This window comes from Carlito syrichta, unplaced genomic scaffold (genome assembly GCF_000164805.1).
Source record: "Carlito syrichta isolate Samal-C Ts95f unplaced genomic scaffold, Tarsius_syrichta-2.0.1 Scaffold177233, whole genome shotgun sequence".
Taxonomy (NCBI): domain Eukaryota; kingdom Metazoa; phylum Chordata; class Mammalia; order Primates; family Tarsiidae; genus Carlito; species Carlito syrichta.
In genome coordinates this window covers 177,523-189,833 of record NW_007121329.1, presented here as the reverse complement: position 1 = coordinate 189,833, position 12,311 = coordinate 177,523, and the positions used below count along the sequence as shown (strand labels likewise).

At 44.4% G+C, this 12,311-nt stretch overlaps 1 protein-coding gene across 2 annotated transcripts in view; it reads right to left on the bottom strand.

Moving 5' to 3' along the window:
- Positions 1–3,856: 3,856 nt before the first annotated feature.
- The window catches only part of KPNB1 (karyopherin subunit beta 1), a 33,743-nt gene continuing 25,288 nt past the window's right edge, over positions 3,857–12,311 (bottom strand). For both annotated transcript variants that reach the window (XM_008051488.2, XM_021709344.1), the window contains exons 14-21: positions 11,026–11,170; positions 9,890–9,972; positions 8,961–9,068; positions 7,636–7,779; positions 7,407–7,512; positions 6,398–6,512; positions 5,710–5,871; positions 3,857–5,028 (exon numbers count right to left, since the gene is read on the bottom strand). In XM_008051488.2, coding sequence (XP_008049679.2) covers position 5,028; positions 5,710–5,871; positions 6,398–6,512; positions 7,407–7,512; positions 7,636–7,779; positions 8,961–9,068; positions 9,890–9,972; positions 11,026–11,170 — 864 coding nt within the window. In that variant the 3' untranslated portion in view covers positions 3,857–5,027. The remainder of the gene's footprint in view (positions 5,029–5,709; positions 5,872–6,397; positions 6,513–7,406; positions 7,513–7,635; positions 7,780–8,960; positions 9,069–9,889; positions 9,973–11,025; positions 11,171–12,311) is intronic.

Genomic DNA, 12,311 nt, shown 5'->3' with positions numbered 1-12,311 from the left:
GTAATCCACTCACCTCAGCCTCCCAAAGCGCGGGATTACAGGCTGAGCCACCAAGCCTGGCGAAGATTGTTTATTACTCTCCATAAGATACTTATTACAGGCCTAGCATCTTTTAAGTACATAAAATGAACATCATAGAATGGCTGTTTACTAATCCTGCTCCCATTTCTCCAGGTAATCTGAGGTTAAAAGGCAAGTTTTGAGTCATTCAGCAAACAAGGAAGGGAAGGAGCTAGAAGCCTGTCTTCTGAGCTCTGCCCTTCAAAGGCTTAAGTGTTGCCATCACAGACGCTCTCTGAACTGTGCTGACATGTCATTAGTCCAACAAATATTTATTGAAGATCTACTATATGTCGGACACTCTCAGTTGAGCAGTGGTAAATAAGATAGCCAAGGTCACTGCATTAGGGAGCTCACATTGCAGCGAGAAAGCCCGACAAATCAGTAAACACCTTCAAAATACTTTTTGATGGTGTTGTGAAGGAAACAGATGCCATAGAACGTACAACATGGACCTCTGTTTTTTATCACTAAGATGTTCACAGCGTCTGTCCAGGGCAAGCGTGGGAAAAGCCTGCATTGTGGCTTGACAGACCTGCCTCTGAACTCTGCCTCCAAGTGACCCTGGTCTGATGCAGTCATTTTTCTGCCCCTTTCCTCATCAGTAAAACAGAATAGTGACCATTAAAGTTGTGAGGCTTACAATTGAATGTATAAAATCTCCTGTGTTGACTCTCTCCCTAAAGGTAGATCAAGCTGGGACCCCTGATGAGGCCAGGTAGAACTGTAACCTCACACTGTTTATTGGGGAGTGGGCATATGGTAATAGGGGGTTTTTCTTGGGAGCAGGCCCTGGGCCCCTGCCACTTGATAACTCATAGCCTTCTTTTCCTCGAAGCCTACCCCTAGAGGAGAAACGTTCTTGGCCAGTCATCATTGCTCAGGACTTAATGCACCTTGTAAGAATTACGAGTTACTCTCTAACCCAGTAATCTCCAAAATTGGACTTAGATATAAAACATTAGAACTTCCATTTATTTCATATAACCACTTTTAATTTCTGCGTTTTGTCTTATGATTACACATGTGGATATAAGTATATAATTGACATGAGGGTATGCATGGTCACAGGTGTCTTATCAAGAGGGGTGGGCCATCAAGGAAAGGTGGAAGGCCACGTAGAGGCTAAGGCAAGAAAACCAGCAGTCCTCATCTTACCTGCCCAGCGTAAACCAAGCAAATAAATGCCTGTTCCATGAACTAGCTGCAGGTGCCACTAATGCTAACAAACAGCAAGTTTCAGGAAATAACTTTATTAAACCCCAAATTAGTGTTTGTTCCAAGTTCTGGGGGTGGGGGGGGAAATAAAGCAGGAATGAAATACCCGGCGCAAACTAAGTAAAAAGCCGACTTTTGGAGGAGCCATTAGACACCAGCTCATTAGCTAGAAAAAGATGCCGAAGACAGAGCCAACCTCCAGGCCAGCTCGGAAGGAAGTCAGACTCCCCGGCAGGAAGCCGCCTCCACGCAGGGCTTCCCTTTCCTCATCTGCAGGAAACTCTCATCTCACATCACACTGTGCAGTGTTTTAAGATGTGTGTCCTTTCCCCTCTCACACACACATCGCCACTCGTTTCATTCAAAGCATTCATTTCACCTCCACAGAGGTGACACCATCTGGAAAAAAAATGAAGCCACAGAATGTTGAAAATAAAAATAAAGCGGACTTTATTTAGAAGATAAAGATGGTGGTACCAGTTTTGGTTAATCAAGTTGGGCTCAAGTGTTTTACAGGTCTTTAATGCCATCACACAGACTGGCATGCCAAGGGCATTCTGAATGCCAATTACAGATCAAAGTTGTTTCAAAAACCAAGATGCTATCAAAAGCTGATGAAGTTTGGATTTCTCTTGAAGTCAGACTAACACACTTCTTAAATAGTAAGAGTAAATAGATCGCTTGGTTCTGAAAGCTAAAACACTACACTGAGCAATCCCCCTCCCTTTTTCCACAAGTCCTCAAGGCAATGTTACAGTTAGAATTCCAACACTTCAACAGAGGGGGCTGAAGGGAACTGGGGAAAATGAAAAGCAAAATAAATGTAACTGATACAGGCAGCTGCCACTGGTGGCAAACCAAAGCCTAGCCCGATGCCCATTTTCTTCACATTTGCACTGACATCTTCCCAAGCAGACGGTAACAACATTCTTAAAGGAATGTCTCAAGACTAGGGTGGGGAAGGCCCAGACAGTGAGTGGACAGAATGCATTCTGCATCCAGTTGCCTTAGATGGTACAACTGACTCAAGGACAAATACCCAGACTATGGAAAACCCACTAGCAAAAGGTAACTAGAAAAGAGGATTAAATGTATAACCAGTGCAGAGTAACTGCAAGGCACCAAGACCACATCCAACCAGCCCACTTTTCTCCTCTCCATCACTGAATGGATCTGGGAGAAAGCATTAATAACAGCACTTGTCAACTGCTTCCCTGGAACAAAACATGACAAAACACACGGGTTTTTCATTATGGTTCTCGGTGTACTTTATTCTCCTGCTGTCTAGCTAAGCAGCCCACACAGGACAGAAACGGGTAGCACTGAGGAATGATCAGATTTTGTTCTCTCCCCAATATATCTGCCCCCTCCCTAAGCCCTGACCCAAACCTATCTAATAATCAGGAATGGTTAGTACATCATCCTCTCCAAGGGACAACTGAAATGGAAACAAGACATTCGAGGACCAGGCCTCTTAACAGGGCTTAGGAGCTGGTATGAGCTCTTTATTCACAATGGAGCGTCTCTCCTTCAAACACCTGGATTTTTTTTTTTTGTACACTGGTTCATAGATCGGCACTTGACTTTGAACCTGGCACCAAAAGGCACAATATCTGATACCCTGTACAAGAGCTATTAGAGATGCTGCCATATGGGTGGGCAAAACTGAGCCAATCCCACTTTTGAACAGAAGGTGTAGACATAGAGGAACAATGTAGAGGAAGAGATGGGAGAGAAACGTCATCCCATGCTTCTTGCTAGAATGGATGTGGAAGTGGGAATGGGGTCTTGTTTTTCAGTCCTCTAAGGACCAGGATGCAATTTAAAAACTTGTTTTCTGTAAGCAGCATATTCAAAATGCCAGCAGAAAAGTCCTAATAACTGCAAAACCAAAAGGGACCAGAGTTCACCGACATCCCTTCTTATTGCTGAAAGATTCTAAAGTTCAGGGTGCCCTGTTCCCTTGTAAAAGGGAAAACAATTAAGTCTGATTTATGGTAATCACACCACATCACACTCCTAACAAAAGTATTAAAGCGTGTGACCAGGGGAACGTTTGACACCATTTACTAATCTTCAACTTCAATGGAAAAATATAACCTTTTCCAAGTGTCATTTTCATCACAAAAGTTAGGGTTAGAGTGTGTGTGTGTGCATGTGTGTGTGCATACAAACACACACACTTAGCCGGGCTCGGTGGCTCTGCCTGTAATCCCTCACTTGGGGAGGCTGAGGTGAGTGGATTGCCTGAGCCCGCAGGTTCGAGACCTGCCTCAGCAACTTGGCGAGACCTCATCTCTACAATAAATCAAAAATTAGCCGAGTGTGGTAGCGCGAGCCTATAGTCCCAGCTACTTAGAAGGCTGAGTGGAAGGATCGCCTGAGCCCAGCAGGTCGAGGCTCCCGGCCACCGCACTCCAGTCTGGGTGACAGAGTGAGACTCCAACTCAAAAAAACAAAACAACAAAAAACACACACACACACTTGTTTTTTTCTTTTGTCTTGGTTGGTTTTGAAGTGCAGCAAGAGACCAATACCGCATTGTAGTCAATCAAATAAAAGAGAACAGAAGGCCAAGCAGTTTCCAAATGGTTCTTTTATCAGATCATTTGAACATAAAATTTATCCTTGTTTGCAATCCAAAATAGTTACCTGAAGTTTTGCTGTTTTGTGTGTATACTTTTATTGTATATTTTTTTTCTAAACTCTTTGGCACAATTTTCTGGGGGCGTTCAGACTGCCATGATACAAGTCAGGAGAGAGCTTTTTCTTTGTGCTGTCAATTCTGGTCATTTAAATTTTGGATTGTGGCTTTTGTTTTGAAGTCTGCATCTTTATTCATAACAGCTGTACTTGTATTTTTCTATATCCTCTAACTCAAGGGTTTTTTTCTCCCCCCTCCCCCCACCTTCTACATTCACAGTTGAACCATATTATTAGGAAAGGCGCCTTGATGAAAGGATCAGGATAGGAGCTCTGACCATTCGTCAGTGTTTTCCCTAGAATTAAAAAAAAAAAAAAAAAGAAAAAAAAACAAAACCTAAAGAGCGTCTTTTCTTTTCTTTTTTTAAACATCTCTTGTGCTGCATCAGTAGACAGAACTTCAGTTAGTTTTATGAAATGCAACATCTAACCCCTTGTTTTCTGGGAAAAAGAAACTGCAATGACTTGAAGTTGAGAATGTGGATACCGCCTCACTCACACACACTCATTCTCAGACTGCAAAAAATCCCCACCCTCCTTCTAGCCGGCAAGCATACAGTACCGTGTGGCAAAGGTACAGCGAAGGTGGGCCGGAGACCCAGGCTCCGTCTTTCTCCTCAGTAGCCAAGGCCAGGCTGCCTTTAACAACAAAGCACCACAGCCGAACCCAGTCCCTCCTCCTCTCCCAAGCCAGTCATTCCACTCAGCACTGGCCAGAAGACAGAAAAGCTAGTTTTAGCCTCTCCTGGGAAGAGATAGCTTTCTTTTTTTTAATAGGCAAACCCATTGTTTTTCTTTTTTCCAAGATGGCCGATGTTATGGTTTTCTACGAGGTCAGTGCTTACTTAGCTCACTAACAGCGCTGCTGTTGGTGGCTGCGGCTGCTGCTGTGGCAGGATTTTCAATGTGGTGTGTTTTCAAGCCTCACTCACTCATCCTCTCATTCCCAAACATTCAGCATCCGTGCACACTCCTCACTTCCGGGTTTTTCACAAGATTGGAGATTTCCAGTGGGGGTCCTCAGGTTATCATCCCAATGGTACAGATCTAAAAACAAATGGAAAAAAAAGGTCAGTCTTTGAGATCACACACACTCAGGAGAGCCAACAGTAACCGATTACTAAAATTACGAGCTCCAAGGCCTGAATGGAATTTGCATCTTTTCAAGAAACGATGCTCTTTCTTCTTTTCCAATATCTGCCAACCTGTTCTTATTAGCTCCTCCATCAGCGGGTGGAGGGAAACTCAAAAGATCCCATTTCACTGAGATCTGTAGAGTAAGATAATTGAGTGGTCAAGAGGAAAATAAAACTGTTTCAAAGCAGGAGTCAGACAACTTTGACTCTGGATAGCTTGTGTAGAGCTATGCAACGTCTAAAAAGCTCTGCAGCAAAGAAAGAGGCATGAGGACGGGAACAGAAAGTAGAAGAGAGAATGAGAAAAAAAATGACATTATTGACGATATTATTAAGGCCCAAAATGTTTTGGGAATTTCAGTGAATTTCAGTTATGTAAGTTCTGTTCTCCATCACCATGCAGAACCAAACACTTGGCTCAAAGACTGAGGCTGCCTAATTCTTCCACTAGTACAAGGTTGAAAAACAAAGGCCTGACTCAGAGACACCTATGTGGGAAAGAGTACACACAAATTCCAGAAAGCTGCTCTTGCCAGAACAGCCTGAAGAAGACATGCCTCCTCCCAAGCAAGTGGAAGAAGACAGCTCTTACCAAGCTTGATTCTTCAGTTTCCTCAGTTCTTTTGTTGCCCATGTAGCAAGTGTTTTTGCTTTGTTAGTCTTCGATCTCCGTCCTTCAGTTAACAATTCATGGATCATTGGCCTAGCTTCTACTAATTTCAGTACATCCTTCCCAAATGCTGTACATAAGTCCCTGTGCAAAATAAACAAAGCTGAGAATGAACTCCTGGCCCCACTCAATGCTAAGCTAGCTACAGGTTTCTCAGCAACTTTTAGAGATAGACAAGTCTAACTCCTTATTTCAAAGATGAGAAAAATTAGCTCAAGTGGTAGAATGATCTACTCAAGGTTAAACAGCTAATTCAGTCAACACCAAAACTAGAATCCAGGTCTTTTGAGCTCAATACCAAGGTTCTTTCTCCTAATGATGCCTCAGAAACCCTCAGTAGAGGACACTCAACAGAGGCAATTTGTTGACAGACACCAGAGGTTAGTGGACGAGGTAAGATCTTGTCCTTACAGAGACCTGGAAGGTCTGAAATAAATGATCAATTTGAACATTCAAAATAGGACACTGGGTGCTCTACAGAGAAATCTCCTCTGAGCTAAAGAAGTAGGTTGGTTGTTGCTATCCATGCTACTCTCAGAATCTTGACTGCACATTTCCTCTTTTTCCCTGAAAAGTTCTACTCAGCTGTTGGAAACAGGGTGTAACTTACCCTATTAGTCCAGCAGCACAAGCTACTACTCCATCTGTATGATCCTCATCTCCAGCAATATGGTCAATGAAAGACAGAATAAATTCTACTCTGGGCTGTACCAGCATCACATCCGCTACAAGAGAGAGAAGGTCTAATGAAGTCGTCCCACATTGGGTAGGACTACACCCCTCTTCAAAATTCCCAACTATTCTACCCCTATCAACAAGGTTCAAGATGGATGACCAGCTGCATAGTTAGACCAAATCATTCCTCCTCAGATTAAAACACCATTCTTCAAGTCAACAGAAGAGACAAATATTCCTCTTTCTACAAACTGATAGAATATGGAAGAAGCAGTAACAGAAACATCAGGTGAGGGAAGAAATCAGTAGGGGAAGAAGCAGGAGATTGCCATTCATGGATGGTACAGAAAGCAGCCAGCATTTATGCTGTCACTTTTCCCAACACCCTTGCTGGATTCCATCCCTTGCAATGATCAAGAAATGTGAGATAGGCCAGGCTTGGTGGCTCAGCCTGTAATCCCAGCACTTTGGGAGGCCGAGGTGAGTGGATTGCCTGAGCCCGCGGGTTTGAGACCAGCCTGGGCAACTTGGCGAGACCTCGTCTCTACGATAAATCAAAAATTAGCTGGGAGTGGTAGCACGCGCCTATAATTCCGGCTACTTGGAAGGCTGAAGCAGAAGGACTGCTGGAGTCCAGCAGGTTGACGTTGGGGTGGCCTTGAGTATGCCACTGCACTCTAGCCTGGGCGACAGAGTAAGACTCCAATTCAAAAAAAAAAAAGAATCCTGAGACAAAGAAGCAGAAAGTAGGGAGGGGCAGAAATACTGAAGTCTATAGCCTCCCCCAAGTCACTCTGTTCCTCTGTTCATGAGGGCGCTGCTGGCCCCCTTCTCTTGAAGCAACAGGTGCTCCTTCACAACTGTGTTACAGAATGACAGACACAGCCCATGTGGCTGGGTGCACAATGGCCAGTGGACTAAGAGAACCATGTTGTATACTCAACGGTGAACGTTCTCCTGATCCCCCTTCAGTCCCTGGACGATTCCAGTATAGGCTTCCAAGCAGCCTTCCCTTAGCTCATTCAGATAATCCACCATGTCGTAGTCTGACTGTAAGAGACAAAGAACAGAACCTCCATCACAATGATCACCTTTAGGTATACGTTTGTCAATAGTACCCCTCCTCCAATTAGAGATGGACTTGAGGAATAGCCAAGACAGCTTTAACTTTACCTTGTCCACCTGGGCTTGGGAGGCCTGCTGAAGAGTATTCAATACAACCTCCAAGTATTTTTTAAACTCTCCTCCAATAGCAAGGGCAATGTCACCAAATACTGACAGAATCTGTGGTTTCACAGACCTATGGACATTCTCATTCTGACAAGGAACAAAAGGAAAAGGGAGTCAATAAAAGTCAAAACCTGTTTGGTCTAAAGAATTAAGAAACTTCCAATTAAAAAAAAATTTTTTTTGAGTCAGGGTCTCACTCTGTTGCCCAGTGGACTGCAGTGGCACAATCACAGCTCAACGCAGCCTCCACCTCCTGGGTTCAAGCTATCCTTCCGCCTCACCCTCCTCAGTACCTGGGACTACAGGCACATATCACCACACCAGCTAATTCTTAATTATTTTGTGTAGATGAGATCTTACTATGTTGCCTAAGCAACCACTAATTTCTTTCTTTCTTTTTTTTTTTTTGAGTTGGAGTCTCACTCTGTCGCCCAGACTGGAGTGCAGTGGCTGCTCTTGGCCACCACAGCCTCGACCTGCTGGGCTCCGGCGATCCTTCTGCCTCAGCCCTCCAAGTAGCTGGAACTACAGGCGCGTGCTACCACGCCCGGCTAATTTTTGATTTATTGTAGAGATGAGGTCTCACCAAATTGCCCAGGTGGGTCTTGAACCCACGGGCTAAGGCAATTCACTCACCTCAGCCTCCCAAAGGCACGGGATTACAGGCTGAGCCACCAAGCCCGGCTAGCAACTATTAATTTCAAGTATCTGGATGGCCCTTTACAGCTTATAAAAACCTTTCCCTTGTGTACCTCCTGCCAATTCTAAGAAGCTAACACACCGTATTGCTATTCCTACTTTACATATGAGGAAACTGAGAGTCAGTAATTTGACTGAGAACATAGAAATAAAGTAGCAAAGCTGGATATAGAGCTTAAAGGCATACGCAAAAATCTGTGGTGGCAATCTCTGGATAGAGAGATTATATACAGACAGTCCCTCATTTACATTATTTAGGCTTAGGATTTTTCCACTTAATGACGTGTTTACTGGGACCTAACTATGTAAGTCAGGGAACAACTATACTTACTTTTCCTTTGTATTTTACTGGTTTTGTTCTCACCTAAGTAGAGCACAAATTCCTTTAATAACGTTACAATCTTTCTTTAGAATCACCTGTGAAAATGAACAACTCCCTTCCTCATAAGCCCACAACCAATGTCCTGGAAACTTACAGCTCCCTGTCATGGATCTTCATGTTTAACTATCTTTCCAACTGTTGATTTCTTCAAAGAATGGTTCATTAGATTGTGTAGACAGACACTCACCCCCAAATTCTCCAGCAGCAGCTGCATCACCTCATCACAGAAAGGGATGATGTTGGATTGCAGAGCACGGCATAAGTCTCCCACTAAACCCACAGCTGCCAAACATACCTGCCAAGAATCAAGGACATAATCTCCCAACAGAAAAGGCTATGTGTGGGGGTTAGGCATTCCCTTTACCTAGCTATTAGGTCTTTAACACTTGAGTCTAGAGTCAGAGAAGGAAAAAACCCTCCTTCTGCTGAGTTATTTTTTTGTTTTATTTTTTTTGAGTGGAGTCTCACTGTTGCCCAGGCTGGAGTACAGTGGCATGCTCACAGTTCCTGTAGCCTCTGTCTACTTGGCTCAGGTGATCCTTCCATCTCAGTATCCCAAGCAGCTGGAACTACAGGTGTGTACCACCAGGCCTTGGCTAAGTTTTTGATTTACTGTGGAGATGAGATCTCACCAAACTGCTCAGGCTGGTCTCGAATCCCTGGGCTCAGGCAATCCTCTCCAAAGGTGCTGGGTTATAGACGTAAGCCACTGCACCCGGCTGAGATCAATTTTTTAAACAACCAATATGGCAGGAAGACAATGAGGGCTATCTGAGGTATCACGAAGAAAGGACAGAAGAAACAATGTTCACCAGGGACGGTGGGGGCAGAGCAGGTAGTTTTACTGCTCTTTAGGGTGCTGACAGCTTAACTTGACACTGCCCTTGCATCAATACTGTCTAGGCAAATAGTCATCTTGTCTATGTCTGGTGCACCCAATGTCTTGTTTTCAGCTGCGTCCAGCTCAGATGCTCAGGCAATGAACAAAGCAGCTTGACTTTTAGACCAACGTGTAGGGAAAAGCTACTTAGGTTATTTCTACTGGTTTTGTCTGGTGACAAAACAGCGACTATCAGGAACAAGTGTGAATATGGTCATTTGAAAAGTATATCCTACCTGGTATTCAGCATAATTTTTCAATCCAATGCCCAGGAAGGGTTTAAAGGCCTCCATGTACTTGAGGAATTCGCCACCCAACACTGTAATGAAACAATCAGCTAAAGACAGCACTATGGGATAACAGCGGTAAGCAAAAATAACCCATTTTAGCTCTCCCAAAATGTGTTCACTCCACTCAAAAGGTTGGGTGGAGTGTGAGTTATTGCTGATTCCATCATGAAGACATCCCATAAGAAGGAGTTATTACTGCTGGGCGGGCCTAATTTTCATACCACAGAACAGAGGTTTACTCTGGCTGAATCAACAAAGTGGTATGACCCTCAAGGAATGTCAAGGTTAATTCTGAATTGGAATTGGCTGAACCAGCAATATTGCCTCTTGTCCACCTCCCTCATCTGATTATAACATGTCCTCTCTGGAAGCCAGCTTCAAAACAGGGCTCTTAGGCAATCCCATCAAGGGCTTAACAAGCCACAGCTAGGAAAAGCAGCACTGGGCTTCAGATCACAATCAGCCACTCCAGGAGCCAAAATTAACATCCTTGCCCTTTCAGGGTGGTCACATGGTGACAGACCAGTTGGACATAGGCTGTTTATGCCAGAAATAGGTCTGGTCCCCAGAGAGTGGTCCTCAAGTAATGGCCTTAGTAATCTCCTTACAAGTCAGCCCTGAGGAGGCATTCCAGGTTCTATACTGCTTTGTAATGGCCCTTCAAAGAATCTTAAGTCAGATACGGCATTCCCAAAGCAATTTTGCATAGTCAGACATGTAACAATCAGAAAATAAATTAATTCCTACAACTCACTCAATGTTTCATTCCATTCCATACCAGGCCCCATGGCGTGTCAACCTGAGTCCCAAGTATTACAATCATAACCAGGAGGTATCAAGTGTCAGGAAAGAAAATAGAAAACTTGCTTCCTCTATTCTTGAGAGGAGTCAAACCTCAATAAAGCCAAGCTTTCAGGGGAAGAAGGAACCTGATAAACATAAGATAGGTAATTACAGTTTTCCCCCAGAAACGTCAATCACTTAAGTTCAATCTAACTTTGAATCACTCACGCCCTGTAACAGATTCTGAGGCCACCAACACTCTTGCATTCTAAAGCCATTCCCAACTGTAGCTCACTGACCTTCCACCAGTGTGCTAACTGCCATCAGGGCATCCTCTTGTACTCCCCCAGAGCCAGCTGTGCTTTGGAACATCCTTAACAGAGAGGCCATGACTACATCAGAGATCTGCAAAGCATCTTGATGCTGCACTTTCCGGAGAACATTCTGTGAAATGAGTAAGAGTTCAGGATCGGTTGATTCCAAACCTTCCAATCAGAACACAACATCTTTTCTTTTTAAAATCAACTTTTTAAAATTCAATTAAGTGCCCTTTTTTTTTTAAATTTTGGAAAGGCAAATGTACTACTATTTTTCTTGAGTCAGTCTCACTCTGTCACCCAGGCTGGAGTGCAGTGGCGCTTTCACGACAACTGCAGCCTCAACCTGCTGGGCTCAGGCAATCCTTCTGCCTCTGCCTTCCAAGTAGCTTGAACTACAGGTGCAAGCCACCATGCCCAGCTAATTTTTTGATTTACTGTAGAGACGAGGTCTCGCCAAGATGCCCAGGCTAGTCTCAAACCCATGGACTCAGGCAATCCTCTCATCTCGGCCTCCCAAAGTACTAGGATTATAGGCATAAGCCACTGCACCCAGCTTAAATGTACTTCTTTACTCAAAAGCTCTGACAGTACCAATCATTTGCTTCATCTCAATTCTCAATTCAGAACAAATGTAAGCTGATCCTCTATTGTGCAGAAAGTCATGCCCTCTGCATTTCTTTTTCTTTTTTTTTTGGTGAGTTGACATCTCACTCTGTCACCAGTGGCTGGAGTGCAGTGGCACATTCATGGCCACCCCAGCATCGACTTACTAGGCTCCAGTGATCCTTCTGTCTCCAAGTAGCCAGAATGACAGGCACGTGCTACCACAGCAAGCTAATTATTTTTTTTGGAGTTGGAGTCTCACTCTGATGCCCAGACTGGAGTGCAGTGTCCGCTCCCGGCCACCGCAGCCTCAACCTGCTGGGCTCCGGCGATCCTTCCGCCGCAGCCTTCCAAGTAGCTGGAACTACAGGCGCGCACTACCATGCCCAGCTAATATTTTGATTTTATTGTATAGATGAGGTCGTGCCAAGGTGCCCGGGCTGATCTCAAACCTGTGGGCTCGGGCAATCCACTCGCCTCGGCCTCCCAAAGTGCCAGGATTACAGGCTGAGGCACCGAGCCTGGCCTCTGTATTTCATTTATGTCTTTTTTGTTTTGTTTTTTGAGTTGGAGTCTCACTCTGTCACCCAGACTGGAGTGCAGTAGCCACTCCTGGCCACTGCAGCCTCGATCTGCTGGGCTCTGGTGATTCTTCCGCCTCA